At 39.8% G+C, this 19,878-nt stretch overlaps 1 protein-coding gene across 1 annotated transcript in view; it reads left to right on the forward strand.

The window, feature by feature from the left end:
- The window catches only part of FREM1 (FRAS1 related extracellular matrix 1), a 187,964-nt gene that overhangs the window by 22,635 nt on the left and 145,451 nt on the right, over positions 1 to 19,878 (forward strand). The window contains 5 exon segments of the mRNA XM_047767629.1: positions 5,642 to 5,736; positions 8,459 to 8,760; positions 10,108 to 10,304; positions 14,430 to 14,753; positions 17,964 to 18,072. Coding sequence (XP_047623585.1) covers positions 5,642 to 5,736; positions 8,459 to 8,760; positions 10,108 to 10,304; positions 14,430 to 14,753; positions 17,964 to 18,072 — 1,027 coding nt within the window.

A 19,878-nucleotide genomic window follows, 5' to 3' on the forward strand; every position in this document is an offset into this window, starting at 1 on the left:
GTACAAGGTAATGATTTGGTATTGGTCAAATGTCTTGGCTGACTGTGGATTATGACCTTGAAACCAACAGGAGTGACTCCCATTTATGTAAATACCTGTGAAGGAAGGCCAGTTCAAACTAACGTGGATATATGCATTTTTTTAAAAATTAATAATGAACCAATTGACAAGTCTTTTCAATTTATCCTCTGTTACTGAGGAGAACTTGGGTAAATCTTACCTGCTACTTGAACTTACAGAGCAGCTAACCATCCAAGGAAAGGCATAAGATAAGGAAATTTCACGTCTCATTTTAGGAACATCGCCACACTTTGAGAAACAGTGAGGGAGAGAAGGGGAGTGAGGAGAGAGGGAGAGATTGAGAATGCAAACAGGGCCAGCTTCCAAAGGTTGGCGTGGTGAGTCTCCTGTGTGGTATGATCAGTCTTTTTTTTTTTTTGTCTTTTCTAGGGCCACACCTGTGGCATATGGAGGTTTCCAGGCTAGGGGTCCAATTGGAGCTGTGGCTGCTGGCCTACACCACAACCACAGCACTGCGGGATCTGAGCTGTGTCTGTGACCTACACCATAGCTCAGGGCAACATTGGATCCTTAACCCATTGAGCAAGGCCAGGGTTCGAACCTGAGTCCTCATGGATGCTAGTCCGATTCGTTTCTGCTAAGCCACGATGGGAATGCCTGATCAGTCTTTATGAGACTATTCCTGTCCCAAATTTTCTCACCTGGGGCCAGTCAGATTGCTTTTGGATGAGATGTCTGTGTTTTGGGACATTCTTAGGGCATACTTGTGACTGCAGAATAGCAGAGGTAAAACATGAAAACATTTTTATCTGTTACTATCCCTTGAACATTCCTTTGAGTAAGGGAGGAGGGATGGAAAAGAGATATGAAGATACTTTAAATTTTCACTGTTCTTCAAAAATGTCTGCACATATTTTTTCTTCTTTTAATCAAAACCTTGTCATTTAAGGGTATTCTGTACTCAATTCTTGGGCAGGATGAAGAGTTACCCTCTAATCTGTTGGTTTTTTTTTTTTTTTGTCTTTTTGCCATTTCTTGAGCTGCTCCTGTGGCATATGGAGGTTCCCAGTCCAATTGGAGCTGCAGCTGCCGGCCTACGCCAGAGCCACAGCAACGCAGCATCCGAGCCATGTCTTCAACCTACACCACAGCTCACGGCAACGCCAGATCCTTAACCCACTGAGCGAGGCCAGGGATAGAACCCGCAACCTCATGGTTCCTAGTTGGATTCGTTAACCACTGAGCCACTATGGGAACTCCCCCTGCTGAGTTTTTTAAAAGTTTGTATTATCATATATTTGCTCAAAGTAGGAGTTTCTGTATACAGTAGAAAATTGCTTCTGGTCTTACTACTTGTTCCTGCTGTGATTTAATTTTCCTCTTGATGCAAACGTTTATGAGAATATTCAAGGCTGGATGAGGCTGTGCTTCTGGCAAAATACATTATTTCCATTTGCTGAACTGTGAGCATTAATGTTCTTTTCTATTTGGCTAAAGAAATATATTTCATCAACTTATTCAAAAGTGATACTAGATGTCATAAGATGTACTAAAGAGATTTAGATAGATGCTAACTCAAATTGACATCTCTAGACCTTCCATTTACCTCCCTTACAGTTAGAGTCCAATTCTGAAACACATCAGAATTCTATGGCTGGGGGGCGGACGGCTCTCATGTTGGAAGTCGGAAATATTCCTCATGTGATTGTGTCTAAACGTCCCCCTTCAGTTTCCCATGAGATTTTCTTTTGTCAATCAATACACTGCTGATGGACATCTAAAAATATCCGTGTGTGCTAATGGCCCCAGGGCACATTTATATTCCTAAGTGTGTGGTAATTGCAACATCTCCCCATTTTCTCCCACTATAACTTGTAGTGGAAAGTGTGTTTGATTGGCACCTATGACTTAGCTAAGGAGAAAGGAAAGCCCTGGGGTAGTTCATATCTGGAGCCCAGATTCACTAAATGTGATGAGTAAGTGATGTGAATAAACTCAGCAGCAGGCCGTGGAGACCTAACTGCAGGGACTGGGGCCAAAAGCAAACTCTTGGAGATTTGGGGAGCAGCAAAATAGAACCCTAATCATAGATGATTGGGGTCCCTGATAAAGCAGGCACCCAGGGCTTTCTGATATATGTGGGTACCTTATAAATACCAACAAGGAGATAATTTGATAACCCTTCTAATCAATATATCTTTTAATTGTTTAGCATTTATTTAGAAGTTAGCTGCATATTTGTGAGGGAGGAAAAGAGGAAAATTCCTCCTGGTAGCACACTGGGATAACCTGTGGTCCAGCTTATGCTTTGGCCCCAAGGCTGCAAAACCAGAGCCATGTTATTCACCGGATTCTCTGTCCTTAGAAGGCATTTTGGGGAGAATCTACTGTTTCTTAAGCCAGCCTCTAAGAGCAATCCTCACCCCATCCCGAATAGCCTATGACTTCTAAAAACATATAATAGCACCTTCTATGAAAGTAATAAAATGTCATCATTTTGAGTGGTATATTAATGGTCCTTACCATTTGTCCAGCTCTGAGGCATCAGAGAGCAAAAAAGGGTCAACGTGACTAGAAGTAAGAAAAACTCCTATTTGGTCACAAGGGTCAAGGGTTGTAATAGATCTCTAAGTCGTCTTCCTTTCAAACTTTCTCTGATTTTAGGGCAAAAACTCCGCAACTGGAAAAAAATGTCAAACAGAAACAACAAACCTGTCTGATTTAGGAGTCTGCATTGCAAAGGAAAAGGGCAAGGCTCCGCATAGCCCCAAAGCTCCCCCAAGGTGCTGTGGCTCATTAAAAGACAGTGTTTGGTGCTGGTCTAACCAGAATTAAATCTGACACCTCAGACAGATTTATATCATCTAAAGTAAATATGTGAGTTAGGTCTTCTAAAACTTATTCTGCGGAATTATAAATTAAAATGTGGAATTTCATCACCTTTTTGTCAAATATTACAACTTTGTACCATAAAGAAATCTGTATATCCAGAGAACTTTATTTTTCAAGTCACCAGGTGATCTTCCTATTTTTTTTGAATTTTTAAAATTCAAATAGTTGATTTGCAATGTTGTGCCAATTTCTGCTATACAGCACAGTGACCCAGTCATACATACATATACATTATTTTTCTCATATTTTCTTCCATCACGTGCTATCCTGAGAGATTGGATGTAGCTCCCTTATTTTTTTTTTACTGTGATAATTTTAACAAAAGCAAGATTGCTAAGTAGAAACTGCTTTTTTTGGAACATATGCCTGTTTTTAACTGGGCTGATGGAGTCTTTCTCAGGAATCTATTTCTTATGGAGTTTTGGAAATTAAGCACATGCACAGACGAACAGCCACAAAAACACACACATGGCCTACCCAGTACTCTTTAATAGAGCTTACGAGTAAGTTGAAAACAGGCTTATGAGGGCCCATTCCTAGTGAGATGACTGTATTAACAACACCCTGCTGCGTAATGAACAGTTTCATGTGATTTGCACAGAAAATGTTTTGTTTAACATCTGTTCAATTAGTGTTTTCATTTCATTACTGAAGTTTGTCTTAGGACCAACAGGTTCATTTTCCTATTGGATATTTGGAAGGGGATTTCTCTTGGCGCACACCAGTACCTTCTGTCTAGATAACCCTCTCGATATAGTCAATTAGATAAGGTCGATGGCAATATGTTTTCCTCGTGTTTTAGGACAAGACTTCCCACACACAGCGCTTCTCGCACCTGTCCCAAAGCAAGACATTTCCTGGGTGGAAAAGCACCCTTGTTTAGCACCAAGCTTGCTCTTTTGAATAAGAAGTATAGCAGTAAGAACATACCTTGAGTTTGAACACCAGTTTACTGTCATTAAAGTGAGTAATGACTTAGGAATGTGTGACAATTTAATTATAAATTGTAATTGAAAAGCAGTTGAAGTGGAAAAAGCAAAGCTAGACAGTAATTAGAAGAGGATTTAACTCTCCTTTGTTTTAGTTAGTAAATTTATGGACTATTATGGTTGTTGCCTTTTATAAAAGGAAAACATATTACGAAACATAAAACAGATGTTTCTTTTAACAAAGCAGATTGTCTCTTTATTATTGTGACTATTTGTCAATGATATGGGGAAGGTCTTTCCTTTATCTCCTGCCTTGTTGTCAATTAAAAAGAGGAGCCCAAGATGTCTGTGGGAAAAGATCACTTGTATTAGTGAAAAGGTCTTCTTGGAGAGCATTATGTTGTCTGTAAATATTTGAGGCTGTAACAAGGTACAGGCTAAATACCATGAGCTCAAGAGTGATGGTATGTGAATACCTCAAGGGTATTTCTTAGAGCTCTACCAAGTCAGATTGGGCAGAGTGAGGGTCATGACTGTGAGAAGAGGAAATTCTTTTAAAAACCATGGCTCCCAGGATATAACAGTTGGCAGTTTTCTTTTCTTTTTCTTTTTTTGTCTTTGTCATTTCAGGGCCACACCTGTGGCATATGGAGGTTCCCAGGTTAGGGGTGGAATCAGAGCTATAGCTGCTGGCCTAAGTCACAGCCACAGCAATGTCAGATCCAAGCTTCGTCTGCAACCTACACCCAGTTCATGGCAACATAGGATCCTTAACCCACTGAGTGAGGCCAGGGAACAAACCCATGTTCTCATGGATACTAGTTGGGTTCGTTTAACCACTGAGCTCTGACAGGAACTCTGGCAGTTTTCTTAATAGTTCTATGTGAGGTGACAGTTAATTGTAATATTGTTTGAATAGAAAAAATTGCCTCAAGATTGCCATTTGTTTCATTGTCTTTTCTGCTATTACATAACCAAGAAAAGCAGTCTTTTGCAAGTAATAAGACATGACTGTGGGTCATATTTGGTTCTGCTCTACCATAGTGGTACATAGTGTCCGTAGTGAGTGGCTTTATTTTTAAATATGAAAAATACTGTTTGGGGAGTTCCTGTCACAGCTCAGCAGAAACGAATTTGACTAGTGTCCTTGAGAATGCATATTCGATCCCTGGCCTTGCTCATGGGTTAAGGATCCAGTGTTGCTGTGAGTTGTGGTATAGGCCATCAGCTACAGCTCCAATATGATCGCTAGCCTGGGAACCTCCATATGCCATGGGTGAGGCCCTAAAAAGTTAAAAAAAATACTCTTTGGAAAAGAAAGCAATAAAAGAATAAAAAAAAAAAATACACAGCTGATACAGCATGTGTGTATTATTGGGGCAGTGCATGCCTTTCCCTGCAAACACTCAGGCAGACCTCTGTAACTCAATTGTCGTGAACCCCTGAAGGATGTGGGTAAATAATATCTTTAAAAATGGAACCATAATTTTAATTTATACACTGTAACTTATACACTGTAAAAAAGATAATTGTTTAGAGATAATCACTGCTTGATTTATCCGTTTGATCTGCTTGGATTTTTGTAATGTAGATTTTCTTAAAACAAGACACAGCTAAGCAGGATGGTGATGGCCATGAGGTGGGTAGAGGTGGTGTTTAAAACACACACACACACACACACACACACACACACACTGCTAACGGACTATGATTTCTCCACACAATACTTAATTGGTGGAAAAATTAACAAGTGCCCCAATTTTCTCACAGATATTTATCCATTTCTTCATGTGAACTAGGTCTTTGACTGCCATTTCCTTCCCAATGAAGTAAAGTACACTCACAATGGCTGCCCAATTCTTGATGAAGATGCGGTGAAACTTAGACTTTACAGGTAAGCAGCATAGGAGCACTGTTTGTTCTTTGCCAGATATCCATTCTGTGTACTTCTTTTTCTTTGGATAGGTATCATCACAATGGGAGTTACTAGATTTCACACAAATAAGTAATTAGGAGTAGGAACTTGAGACTTGAGTGGGCGAGGCAAGAATTGTAGCGACTTTTCAGTTACTGTTTTCCTTGGGTCTTTTCTATGGCAAATTATCACCTCTATCCTGTCTCCCTTTAGAGCTCTTGTATAGGTATCTCTGGTGATCCAACTTGCCACTTATGATACAAAAAAAATGGAGATTAAAAGCTAAAAAATTTTAATGAGACTTAGGAAAATTTTGATTCCAAAAGTGAATGGACTTCATCTTTTTGATTATCAACTGCTTGGTTAAAAGAAGAGTAATATCTTCTATTTTTAGACATGTTAAATTTAAAAAAGATTTAAAAAGTCAACTATAGAGGTGAACACAGTGACCACCTGACCCAGCAGTTAGTTCTACTCCTAGATGTATACACAAGATAAATCAAAACATGTGTTTACACAAATATTTGTACACAGATGTTCACTGCAATATTTTTCATAAATGCCAAAAAGTTGAAACAATCTAATTGATGAATGCATAAGCAAGACATAGTATATCCATACAAGGGAATGTTATTTAGTAATAAAAAGGAATGAAGTACTGATATATGCAACAACATGGATGAGCCTTGAAAATGTTATGCTAAGTGAGATAAGAGAGACACAAAAGGTCCTATATTGCATAATTTCACTTATATGAGGTGTCCAAAAAGGCAAATCCATAAAGACAGAAAGTTGATTAGCAGTTGCCAGTAGTTGTGGGAGGGTGTGAATGGGGAGTGACTGATAATAGGTATGGAGATTTTTTTTTGGAGGGGGTCCTGATGAAAGTATTCTGAAATTAGAGTCATAATGGTTGCATAACCTTGTGAATATACTGGAAACCACTGAGCTATAAACTTGAAAAATGTAACTTTTAGGATATGTGAATTATATCTAAATAAATGTTCATTTAAAAATTAAGCTACTGGGAGTTACTGTTGTGGCTTAGTGGGTTAAGATCCTGACATAGTACCTGAGAGGATAGGGTTCAATCCCTGGCCTTGCTCAGTGGGTTAAGGATCCGGCATTGCTGCAAGCTGTGGTGTAGGTCATAGATGCAGCTCAGATCCAGCACTGCAGTTCCTGACTTGTAGTCCAGGAACTTCCATATGCCACAGGTGTGGATGTAAAAAAGAAAAAAAAAATTAAGCTGCTGGTTTTGGTATTGCTCTTTTCCTGGAAGCAACTAAGAGTTTGCTGTAAGTGGCATAGACCTTATATAGGTTTTTTTTTTTTACTTGATTTTTGTTGCTTTTATGAGTATTTGGCTAAAATACCTCCGCATGAATTTCCCTTAAGCACTAGACTAATACTAGTCTAGAGTTTTATATCAGACACTGAATCGTCCTATGAACACTTAAGATCACCTACTATAGGTCAGGCTCCTGCTTGGCACAGAAAACACAAAGATGAGGATACATGGATGCTTGATGCTCATAGTCTGCTGCAATAAATGGGGAGATAATAGTGATGCAGAACCGCAAGTGCCGAAAAAGTGGCATGAACACAGTGCTGGCTCAGAAAGTGAAATGGCACTATGGATTCCTTGGGAAGCTATGTGATCAGCATCCAGGGCTATTTGCTCTTCCTAAGATTTTAAAGTTAAAAAAACAAATTAGCTTCAGAGAGCTTACCTGGAAGGACAGGATAAGCTGGTACATTCTGGCCATTTCCATGTCTTCTTGAGTTTCTAGGGGGTGGGAAGGGTAGAGAAACACACATGAAGTGCTGAGTTATAGGACCTGTCAATTTTCTTGGTCTTGAAGGTCAAAAATAGAATAGTCAGAGGAGTTGGAGGCAGAAAATCAGGGAGAAGTTTTACTCCCCTCTTACCTCATCTTCAGGGCTCTTGGCAAGCTACTTGACCTCTCTCTGGGTCAGTTTCCTCATCTATAAAATGAGATAACAATGCCTATCATAGGTTGCTGTGAAGATTACATGATACACTTTGTAAAGAGTTTAGCATATGCCTGGGACATAATGAAAACATATTAACTAAAAGCTGCATTATTGATGCACACTCATCAGTCATTAATTTTTTCCCTTTAATAAAGAGTGACAGCCCATCTCTACTAGTCTCTGCAGATATTCTAAGAACAGAGTCACTAAGGGAAAAGAAGGGAAATCATCACATACTTTTTACATGTCATGCACTGAGCTCAGCCCCCAACTAGACTGTAAATGACCACCCCTGCAGTGGCACTTCTGAAGTTTAACAAGGCCTTGATGCTTAAGGAACCCTTCACTCCTGAACTAAAAGTCAGTTCATAAATTATACATGCTGGATACTCTTATATTGCACTTGTGTTCAAGGTGAGGCAGTCACTGAATACCAGCATCAAAGCATCGAAGATGGCTTTGATAGCAGGTGTTGAAAGAGGGGTCATTGGAGAGGGAAGTGACAGCAAAAGGAGTTGCCTCCAAGATAAAGAGAAGAGGGGGAAATGCACAGAGAGGTTGAAAGTCAAGTATAAAATACAATCCAAACTCTGCCTGATGGACAGATTTCATAAAAGCCAATCTTTAAGCTTTGAGCCAAGAGCACGAGTGTCAGAAGAACTTGAGCACCAATAATATTGCCTTTGCTCTGTTCTGTGCACAGATTGACTGAGACAGACACCTTCATGGAAACTTTTATCCTGCGCATCTATCTCCTAGAACCGGACTGTAACATCATCCTTATGAGTGACAATGTATTAGAGGTGTCTGAATTCTATGGCCTGTCCCGAGCCATTGATAAGAACCTGCTCAGATTTGATTACCACAGGATGGCTAGCCTGGAATGTACCATCAGGCTGGATCCTGTGGAAACTCGACTGCCAGCCCATGGCCAGATGGTATTGGTGGAGCCCCAATTGGAAGAGCCTCGTGGAGATCAGCCGCACAGTTTTTTCCCTAAGTCTCGTATGATATGTCTTAATACTTAACCTGGATGTTACTAAAACAGAAATCTATAAATGGTCATCTTCCACCATGACAAAGAGTTTTACTTATAATCTGTAGATGGATGAAAAATGTAAGCTAGTGGTTAAGAGTGCAGTCTTTGGAATCAGGAAACCTTGCGCTTGAAAACTGCCTCTGCTGTTTGTTTCCTGTGTGATTTTGGGCGAGTTACTTAAATTGTCTAAGCCTCTGTAAAATGGGAAAGGATGGTGGCTGTTCCATCAGGTTGGGTAAGGATGGGAGTGGATGAGATCTGATGCACACAAAGTGTGTACACAGCGTCCAGCTCGTAGCATGTGCTCAATAACTATCAGCTGTCATTAATGGTAGGTTAGCAATGGTAGGTTAGCAGTGGTAACAGAGCAGTTGGTGGATTTATTAAGTAGTATTAGACTATGGGAAGGGTTGAGGAGCTGGTGGGCAGCAGCCATGTTTTAAATCAGGAAGAGTTGATAGATCATATTCCCTCTGTTATTCATTTAATCGCTATACTTTTGGCACCTTCTATATGCATAATATTGTTTTAGCGTTGTGAAAAGACCAAGAAGTACAAGAAGGAAATAGCAGTCATAGTATTACCTTGAAAATGGACAGAAATTTGTAGCTAAAGTACACATGCACATGAGTCATCTCATTTAGTCTTCATAGCCTTCTGGGTATGAAGGCTGTTTTGCACATCAGGGAAATGTGCAAAAGGCCACTAAAAAATAGGTGACCTCTAGGTATCATATACTGTGCTACAGAGAAAAATGAAATGGGCCAGAGACTGAAAGATATGGAGAGATGGTTATGGTTTTCTGTGGGAGAGAGCAGGTTGGTTTGGGTGGTCAATGGATATTTGAAGAAAGGTTTAGTAAAAAGACTAAGTGGGCCTGGAAAAGTTTGTAGCATTCAAGTGTGTGACAAGCACTATGGAAGTGAATTTCAGTGAGTAAAGGAGTCTAGCAGAGCTTGCATGATGGCACCATAGACACAGATGCTATAATGGAAGATGAGCTAGATTATGGAAGGCCCACAGTGAGTCTATTGCTCAGAGATGTTCCAGCACCAGAAAGCACATTTTATATATTTTTTTATCTCAGTAACTTTTGTTGGGTAAGGACCTGATGGGACAAATGGTCAACTCTTCAGTAGAGGAAATGACAGGTTTTCAGACTAAAGACAACCCAATCTGTGAATGATTAGAGGGGACACTTGAATATTCTAGGGGCAGTGAGAAGAAATAAGTATCCATGGGAGGAAAGATGGGTTTTTAAATTTTACAATTATGTACAAGTGACTCTCTTAATTCAGTGCTGTACATTTTAGAGCTGGGAACAGAACTGAAGTGTCCAGGAGGCAGGTGTACCATGGGACTGAAGAAAGTAGGAAGTCTCAAAGTGAGCTGTGAGGAGTTCCTGCTGCTGGGGCTTCGATATCAGCATCTGAATCCCCCCTCTCCCAACATTGATTACATCTCCATCCGACTGGACCTCACAGACAGCAGGAGTAAGATCACGTACAAGGTAGCGTCTGTGGAGTTATGTGTCTGTGTCCTTAGCTTATTCTCAACAAGAGAACCAGTTCCATGGCAGGTGTTGGTGGGTAGGGGGAAGTTCTCATGCTGGCTCTATGCCAGGGAGTGTTCCTTTTGGTTTTGGGTAAAACAGCTCAGTGACTCATTGGAATTGCAGGCTTGATCTGTCAAAAGTGCTTAAAACAGTAGCTTTTGCACATAATACCAGATATAATTTCATTTCTCTGGCTCTCTTCTATCTCTACCATCACTAAAGCAATTTAGAAAGGACTAGAATCAGGTCACATGCTAACCTTCTCTCCTTCCCCTCAGTATTCTTCAGCTTCTCATTTCTGCTTTTGTAACATGTTTGATGCTTCTTTAACTTCTTTTCAACTTTACAGGAATCACAGCCAACTGGGTAAGGCCACAGAAACTGGGAGAAAGGGAGACTTCAGCCTCTTTTATGGTTATAGCAAAGTATATCAGTTTCATTCTTCCAGACTTGGACTTGGAGGACTGTGTTGTCAAGGAGGCAGCACCCACAGATTCCCCCATCATCTTCCAATCTCTCAAATTCTGCCCTTTCTTCCTCTTGATCTCTTCACATTGAAATGATGGCAGAAAGTGAAATCGGTGCAATGAAAGATTTGACATTCTGCTCTACTAAATCACATCCTCTATAATGTGTTTATTTGGGAGCTGGGCTGACTGTGAACCACTGATACCACTCAGATTTTGTGCAGATTTAAGAAGATCCGAAATGACATTTGTGAAAGACCTCCATCTTTCAAAGGTTGACTTCTCACTAGGATTTCTCCTAAGAGTCTTCTTAGGATTTCTCCCAATCCAATGTTGAACTGTTACCACAGGGATGAATAAAACAAGAAATGCTGAGGGTAATGATGAAATAGGATCATAGAATTTTATAATTGAAATTTGGAAAGGTTGTGAGGTAGTCTGGTCAAATTGATCAGGTAAATCACCTGGGCAGCTTTGAAAGGATACATTTGAGTCTAATGTGAAGACTTAAGAGGATGACATTGGGCTGGGGTTGCCTGGGTTCAAAAGTTAACTTGCTGTGTGATTTGGACTTCATGCCTCATTTAAAAAAAGCTTAAAATGGCTATGATAATACCTACTTCTTAAGAGTAATTTACCTGTGAAATTGGATTGTTATGATCATTATACAACTACGGATGTGATAAAATCATTTGAGTAATAAAATGAAATTTAAAAAAAGAGTAATTGAAAGGATTAAATGAGATAATGCTTATAAAACACTTGGCATGAAGTTTGGTATGTATTTTGCTACTTAAGCCACTCAGTAAAAAACTGGTCATCAGCCAGGTTTGTAAATAATCCATGTACCCCAGACCCCTTACTTTAATAGTGGTGGCCAGAAAAGTCACATACCTTGACCTATCCATGGCTGAGTCAAGACTAAACTCTTGGTTTCCTAACGACTAGTACATGTCTTCTGTATGCTTTGACATGAAACTCCCTTCACTTTTAATGCTTTCTTATCTCCAAATATATATATATATATATATATATATATATATATATATATATATATATACCTGTACTATTTTTCTTCCTAATTTATTTTTCTTCTTTTTCCTCTCTACATTGATTTAGGGCTTGTTTGTTTATATTTTCAGATCAGTTTATTAGAAGTTTCCCCTTTAAAATGATAATATAAAATGTTATATTGTTATTCTTATCATTATAACAATAATATTTATTAACAGTAAAAAATATTGTTATTGCTTACATTATCTTTTTATTTAAAATTTTTATTGTTAATTTTTTAATGATTTTTTTTCTGTTATAGTGCATCATCTTTTACTTCAATTAAGGTCTTTTAACATTTGTATCCATTATGTTAGTATGTTTAAAATAATATTTATATAGTCTTAGTGCTAGGTTTAATTGGTCTTATTGTTTGGCACTAGTCCTTTTATACTGTGATTTCCCCATTCTTGAATTTTTAAGTGATAAATCTTCAAATGTTCTTCAATGGCATTAGAAGGCAAGATAGTCTAAACTTTGGCTGTCTCAGCATTTCACACATTTGTCTTTAGAAACCATGCACTTAGAAGGGGAAGGGCTTGTCGTCTTCTGTTTCTTGCATTTCTCTCTTTCTCTGAGCATTGCTGGCTACATTCTGAACTCCCAGGCTAGGGGAGGGAGTGGGAGATGGCTTTGAGGAGTGTTGCAGAGCAAGGTCTTATTTGACCAGGCATTGATGGAATATGACTTTGTGTTCTCTGAGTCTGGCAGCATTTCAAGCTGCTTCTTAGTCTCTGGGGCAATTTCATGGTCCCCCATCATGGAGGCCTCCTGTCTTGAGGGAATGCATTTCTAGTCTGATTGGCCAACTGCAGTTCCTCTCAAAGGTCCTGTTTGGATTTTGGTTTCTCGGAGATGTACTCTAGAGGTTAGGGTCCAAAATGACCCTCTATCAACCCTCTGTCCTACTTGCGCTAGATCTGAGAGCATGCATATACTCCTTCCTGCCGCAAAGGGGGACTAGAGACTGATACCAGCACAAATACCATTATTCTTCTGCCTCAGGCCACTTAATTTCCTAAAGTATGAGCCTAGCATCAGTCCTCTGTGTGCTCTGCCAGTAAAATACACATTTTAAGCCTGGTATGAAGGAAACTCCTCTTCTGATACCTGAGACAGGGAATGTAGTTTTGTCTCACTCTTCCTCTTCATGGAGGAATTGGTGTTGGGGGTTAAGGGGGTGACTCAGCACAACACAGTACTTCTCTCTGCAGATAAATCTCTACCTTTTACCTCTTTCAGCCCTTTTACATTCTTATAGTGGGTGACAGGGTTTTGGAGTATGGAGCTGGTTCTAGGCAATTCGCTTGTAAATTTGGCCTATAGTGCCTGTGTTGCATTTACTTTGAAATCTATCATCTCTTTTGTTGGAACGTCCATGAGACTGAGCCAAGAATTCCATTTTTAACATTCTTTTTGTATACAGATGACAACTCCTATTTCAGTATCCAATGTTCCGCAGTACTGCCCTAACATGACTGATCATTAACTCTGGTTCTCTCAATGGTAGGGAACATCACATTCTGTGATAACGCAGTATCTTCTGCTATGAGGATGCATCCCACCCATAGCATTTGTTGAGACCTCAGATCCCATGATGCAAGCTGTTGTCTTCTCCGGAGGTCTTCCAATGAGGGCCTTTCCCTGCATAGCTCTCTCATTTGCAGAGGATGCATTTCTAGCCTGAGTAGTCACTTGCAATTTTAATTATACATTCCTCACTTGGAGACCCAGCATCTTAACTAACTAGACAACCGAGCAACCATCCTTCAGTTGCATAAGTACCAAATTATGAAGACATTTTCCTTCATCCTGCCATTGCCACCTTTGAAACCACATGACAAGAAGTGTATGGGGCAGCTAGAGGAGGTTGGTAGTGTGTGTCAGACACTACTAGTCTTTTACTTTGATTATTTCATTTAGTCCTCACTTAATACTTGGGGGATCGAGTGCTTGCGTTTTACAGGTAGGGGAAATCAGGATTTAGAAGTTAAATAACTTGTCTAAAGTCACATCGGTCACAAGGGCTGGATATAGAATCAAAAGCATAGTATCTTCTAGTGCCAAAATTGGTGCCCCTCCTCAACCCTGGCTATACATTAGTCATCAAAGAGCTTTAAAAATACCACTTCTGGGGGCGTGGGGTTCCACTGCACCTCAGTGGGTTAAGAATCCAACTGCAGTGGCTCGGGTCACTATGGAGGCATGGGTTCAATCCCTGGCACAGTGCAAGGGGTTAAAAGATCTGGCATTGCTGCAACTGTGGTGAAGTTAATCCCTGGCCCAGGAACTTCTGTATGTCGTGGGTGTGGCCATAAAAAGGAAAAAAAAGAAAATAAAAATACCACTTTTTTGGTCTCCTCCTTGGGAAAATTAAATTAGAACTTCTAAAAATGGAGCTTGGACATCAGTATGTGATGAAAACTCTCCAAATGATTCAGATCACAGCTGGCTACACCTTCTGGACTGTGGCTTTGTGTTATAGATTATACCATTAACCCTTCTGTTATAGCTTCATTTATATTATTTCCCCCTTCATCTTTTCTTCCTCCTTCAAAAGTCAGAGAGTGCGTGGTTGCCCGTCTATATCAGAGGTGGCATTCCTAATCAGATCCCACGGGCTGCATTCATGGCCATGTTTATTCTGGAAGTGGATCAGTTCATCTTGACCTCTTTGACTACATCAGTTCTGGACTGTGAAGAGGATGAGACCCCCAAACCCTTGCTGGTGTTCAACATCACTAAAGCCCCGCTCCAGGGCTATGTGACTCACTTGTGGGATCACACCAGACCCGTGTCCTCCTTCACCTGGAAAGATCTAAATGACATGCAGATCGCATATCAGCCACCAAACAACAGCCATTCTGAGAGGAGACATTATGAGGTAAGACGGGAGACAAAGCTGCCAGCCTATTTGGTATTCAGAGTTAAAGACCCACCTCCCTTGGCCTGCAGGTTAGCTTGTGTGCTCATGGCCTCAGAAGAGAATCCATCACTGTCAATCAGGATGCAGACCGGGCAGGTGATGCAAATGAGCAAGGCCGCCTGGAGGGAGGCTGTAGGGAATTGAAGAAAGAGCTGGCAATTTAGGAAGCAGCTGCAACTTGGCTCCAGTTGACCATTGCATGTGAGAATACAGATGCACCCAGTGTTGCTGTAGCTTTCCTTTGTCAAGAGAAGTTGGAAATCTATAATTTTTTTGTAAGAATGTTTCCATTTTTTAAATACAAATGAATGTTTGTGCAAAACAGAAAAAGACTCACACAATCTGGAAAATAAATTTGTGGCTAAAGGGGAGAATGAAGGGGGGAAGGACAAATTAGGGGTGTGGGATTAATAGATACAAACTGCTGTGTATAAAGTAGATAACCAGCAAAGATATACTGTATAGCACAGAGAAACATAGCCACTATCTTGTAATAACTTGGAGTATAATCTGCTAAAATAATGAATCACTGTGCTGTATACCTGAAACTAATATAGTAAATCAACTATAACTCAGTAAAATCTCAATTTTGTTTTGTTTTGTTTTTGTTTTTAGGGCCGTACTTGCAGCATATGCAGGTTCCCAGGCTAGGGGTTGAATTGGAGCTGTAGCCACTGGCCTAAGCCACAGCCATAGCAATGTGCATAATCCCAGCCACATCTGTGACTTACACCACAGCTCATGGAAATGCCAGATCCTTAACCCACTGAGCGAGGCCAGGGATTGAACCAGCAACATCATGGTTCCTATTAGGATTTGTTGCTGCTGCACCATGAGGGGAACTCCAAAATTTCAATTTTTAAATAGAGAAAACATATTAAAAACTTAAAACATACTGGGTCAGCTGCAAAATATTTCTGAGGGCCACATTTGGCCTCAGGTTCACAGTTGGAGAACCCTGGTGCCCTTGACAGCCTTTCTCCATTACATAGAGCATGGAAGTTATTATTTATGTTGTTTTCTGTTTTTTTGTTTTTTTTATTAAACTGGCATCCTAATTTTCATGAATAATGCTAATTTAGGATGAGGGGCTGTAATGTCATCAAATGAGATTCTCTCCTAATTTCACTATCAAACACTTTCCATCAGGAAAGTCCTTTTTCTATCTAATCTAAATCCCTTCTGCTGCTATTTCAGGCTCTCTCTCCTCTTGATTTGTATTCAGTGGGAGTAGAGAACAGCTGGTTACAGACTTGTGCATAATAACCCTTCACAAACATATACACATACCAGCACGTTGATTGAAACAGGATGGAAAATTTAAATAAGCAGATTGATACAGACTTGGTTCAGGTTTATGGAGGAAAATGAGTGTCCCTGGGGTTATCAAATTGCTCTCCATCTAGTTTAAGGGTTTTCAGCATTTAGCCTCGAGGGCAGACAAAAAAGACAGTAGACAATAAATGTCATGCTTTGCCCTTGGCTTTTATTTCCTTCACTTCATAATAGTAAGTGGTAATTGGTTTTTTCTTTCCTGCTTTGCCTTCCATTCCTTCCATATGACAAAGAAATTTCTTATTAGACGTCCAGTTTTACCTCAAGCTCACAAATATAACACTACTCCTCTGGCTGCTTCATGTGTGTATTTTTTGGCCTTGCGCAGTGTCATCTTAAAGCAGAACCTGTTGAAATGTGTGATTCTTGTTTGTGTTTTAGAAGGTAACTTTCAATTTTCTCAGTGGAGATTCTGCACTTTTCATATTATGTAGAAGCTGCCTGGGGTGGAATTTTTGAGAGCAAAGCAATGGCCATTGTTCCTGAAGCTAGCTGATACTTCCCTTGGCTGTCACACCAAGGCAGTCTGTTCATTTAAGCATGAAATTTCAAATTCACTTTATTAAGTCCTCAATTATTTTAGAAGAAAGTTGCTTAGTGAGAACATAACATACAATTTCATATGGCTCAACCTAATACATATTTATATTTTACCTCCAAAATGATAATACCCACTTCAGTATAGTTTCATTTTCAGTCCATTTCTTTGGCACCCTTCAATCTGTTTTTGTTATGTACTGTTTGCTGATATGATGCTATCTTGTTATTTCTCTTATCCTCCCAAATGGACCACACATTTTTTTCAAAAATAGGTAGCATGCTTTCCATTTCTATGTTGTATCTTATCCTTCTCTGTCAACACCTGGTGTAGCACATACACAGCATGTAATGAGTATATAACTGCACTTATTAGCTATGGATTTCATGGGAGCAAATAAAATCTAGATATTTAACAATATGTCTAATGGGACAGATACATCTAGATTAGGATCTCCTAAAAGCAACACCCCCTGGAGTGGATAATTTTTTTGTTGTGGGCGCTGTCCTTGTCATGCATGGTAGGATATTAGTAGCATCCTGGGTCTCTGTCTGCTGGATGCCAGTCTCCCCCTCTCCCCCGCCCCCATACATGTACCCCCATTTTTTTTTGTCTTTTTGCCATTTCTTGGGCCGCTCCCATGGCATATGGAGGTTCCCAGGCTAGGGGTTGAATTGGAGCTGCAGCCGCCGGCCTATGCCAGAGCCACAGCAACATGGGGATCCAAGCCGCGTTTGGTACCTACACCACAGCTCACGGCAACGTCGGATCCTTAACCCACTGAGCAAGGGCAGGGATGGAACCCTCAACCTCATGGTTCCTAATCAGATTCATTAACCACTGCGCCACAACGGGAACTCCACGTACCCCATTTTTGAAAACAAAAATGTTTCCAGATATTTCTAAATGGCCCCCAGGGGGATGAGATCACCCCCAGTGGAAAAACACTGCTCTAAAGCCTATGCCTTTGAAAGACGCTTGGGTGGTCTGATGCTGAACTGACATAGTCTCCAGAGAAAATGTAGTGACACATCCCAGCATAGTTACTTGTTTCATGCAAAGAAATTCTTTTCATGGAGAGGAAACTTTAAAAACACTGATACAACCTTAAAATCACTGATAAACGAAGGAACAGAACCTAGAGCCTGAAAAAGTGAGGTTAGGTTATCAAAAATAAGATCAGGCAACAGCAGAAATCTGAATCCGTTGTGCCTCCATCTGTGGTGTTTCCCCCGGAAATAATGGCATTTTATAACTTGTTGATGTGTGGTTCATATGCAACTGTTTGTTTACAGGTGGAAGTGGAGGTGTATGACTTCTTCTTTGAAAAGAGCGCACCTATTACAGTCCATATCTCCATTAGAACAGCAGATACAAATGCTCCGCGAGTGTCCTGGAACACAGGTGAAGCCCAGTATAGAAGTCAAACAACATAGCCCTGAAAGGAAGACAAGAAAGTATATGGGTCAGGAGAAAAAGGAAGGTTTATTCCCATTTCGCACATGAGGCAACTGAAACCCGGATAGTTTAAGGGTATCGTGTAGTTGTTTTTTAATTTTTGTTTTTGTTTTGTTTTGTGTTTCTTACTGTCAGAGTGAGAAATTTAAATCCAGGATTCTTGTATCCTGAAACCAAGTTCCTTCTTCCACAGGAGATAAGCCAAAAGACCCCTTTTTACCGGTTGAGGCAAAAAAGTGACTATTTGTGATACTGAGCATAGTTAGACTCAGAAAGAAAAAATCTCCAACTCAGAATTGTATAAAGGGATCAAAGGAAGATGTAGTCAATAAACCATTGTTTTATTTTTGCATTGGGTTGTATGGAAAATTAAATGCACAAATGAATTTAAACTGCTTCATTTTTAAGTTTTTATTTTTGTTGAAGTATACTGACTTGGAATTTTATATTAGTTTCAAGTGTATAACATAGTGATTCATTTTTTTATATTTCCTGTGCTGTACACTATATCCTTGTACAGGATTTTATGCATATGTACCCTTGTATATTTCCCTGTGCTGTGCAATATATCCTTGTATAGGATTTTCAAAATCCCCTACCCTATGCTTTCCTTCCTACCCTCTCCTGACTGGTAATGACCAGTTTGTTCCCTATATCTGTGAGTCTGTTTCTGCTCTTTTTTAAAAAATATTCATTCATTTGTTTTATTTTTCAGACTCCACATGTAAGTGATAACAGAGTGTTTGTCTCTCTCTGTCTAACTTATTTTACTCGGTACAATACACTCTAAATCCATCCATGTTGTTGCAAATGGCAGAATTTCATTCTTTTTATGACTAATATTCCATCGTATATATAAACATTTTCTTTATCCATTCATCTATTAATGGACATTTGGGTTGTTTTCATGTCATGGCTATTGTAAATAATGCTGCTATGAACAGTGGGGTGCATGTATCTTTTTGAATTAGTGTTTTGTTTTGGGGGGTGTATATACATACAAGTGTAATTGCTTGGTCATATGTAAGTCATATTTATATTCTTTTGAGAAACTTCTGTATTCTTTTCCAGAGTGGCTTCACCAATTTACATTCCCAGCAATAGGGTATAAGTGTTCTCTTTTCTCCACATCCCCACTAATATTTGTTGGGTTTGTTCTTTTTGATGATAATAGTCATTCTAACAGGTGTGAAGTGATAGCTAATTGTGGTTTTAATTTGTATTTCTCTGATAACTAGTTATGTTGAGCATGCTTTTTTTTGTGTGTCTTTTTAGGGTTGCACCTGTGGCATACAGAGGTTCCCAGGCTAGGGGTCTAATTGGAGCTGTGACTGCCGGCCTACACCACAGCCACAGCAACGCCAGATCCGAGCCATGTCTGCGACCTACACCACAGCTCATGGCAATGCTGGATCCTTAACAAACTGAGTGAGGCCAGGGATCGAACCCACAACCTCATGGTTCTTAGTCGATTCATTTCCCCTGCACCATGAGGGGAACTCCAAGCATTCTTTGGAAAAATGTGGTTTTTTTTTCCAGGTCTTCTGACCATTTTAAAATTGGATTTTTTTTTTCTTTTCTTTTCTTCTTTCTTCCTTCCTTCCTTCCTTCCTTCCTTCCTTCCTTCCTTCCTTCCTTCCTTCCTTCCTTCCTTTCTTTCTTTCTTTCTTCTTTCTTTCTTTCTTTCTTTCTTTCTTTCTTTCTTTCTTTCTTTCTTTTTTTGCTGTTGTCTGAACTGTGAATATATTTGGA

The sequence above is a fragment of the Phacochoerus africanus genome, chromosome 2 (genome assembly GCF_016906955.1).
Source record: "Phacochoerus africanus isolate WHEZ1 chromosome 2, ROS_Pafr_v1, whole genome shotgun sequence".
Taxonomy (NCBI): Eukaryota; Metazoa; Chordata; class Mammalia; order Artiodactyla; family Suidae; genus Phacochoerus; species Phacochoerus africanus.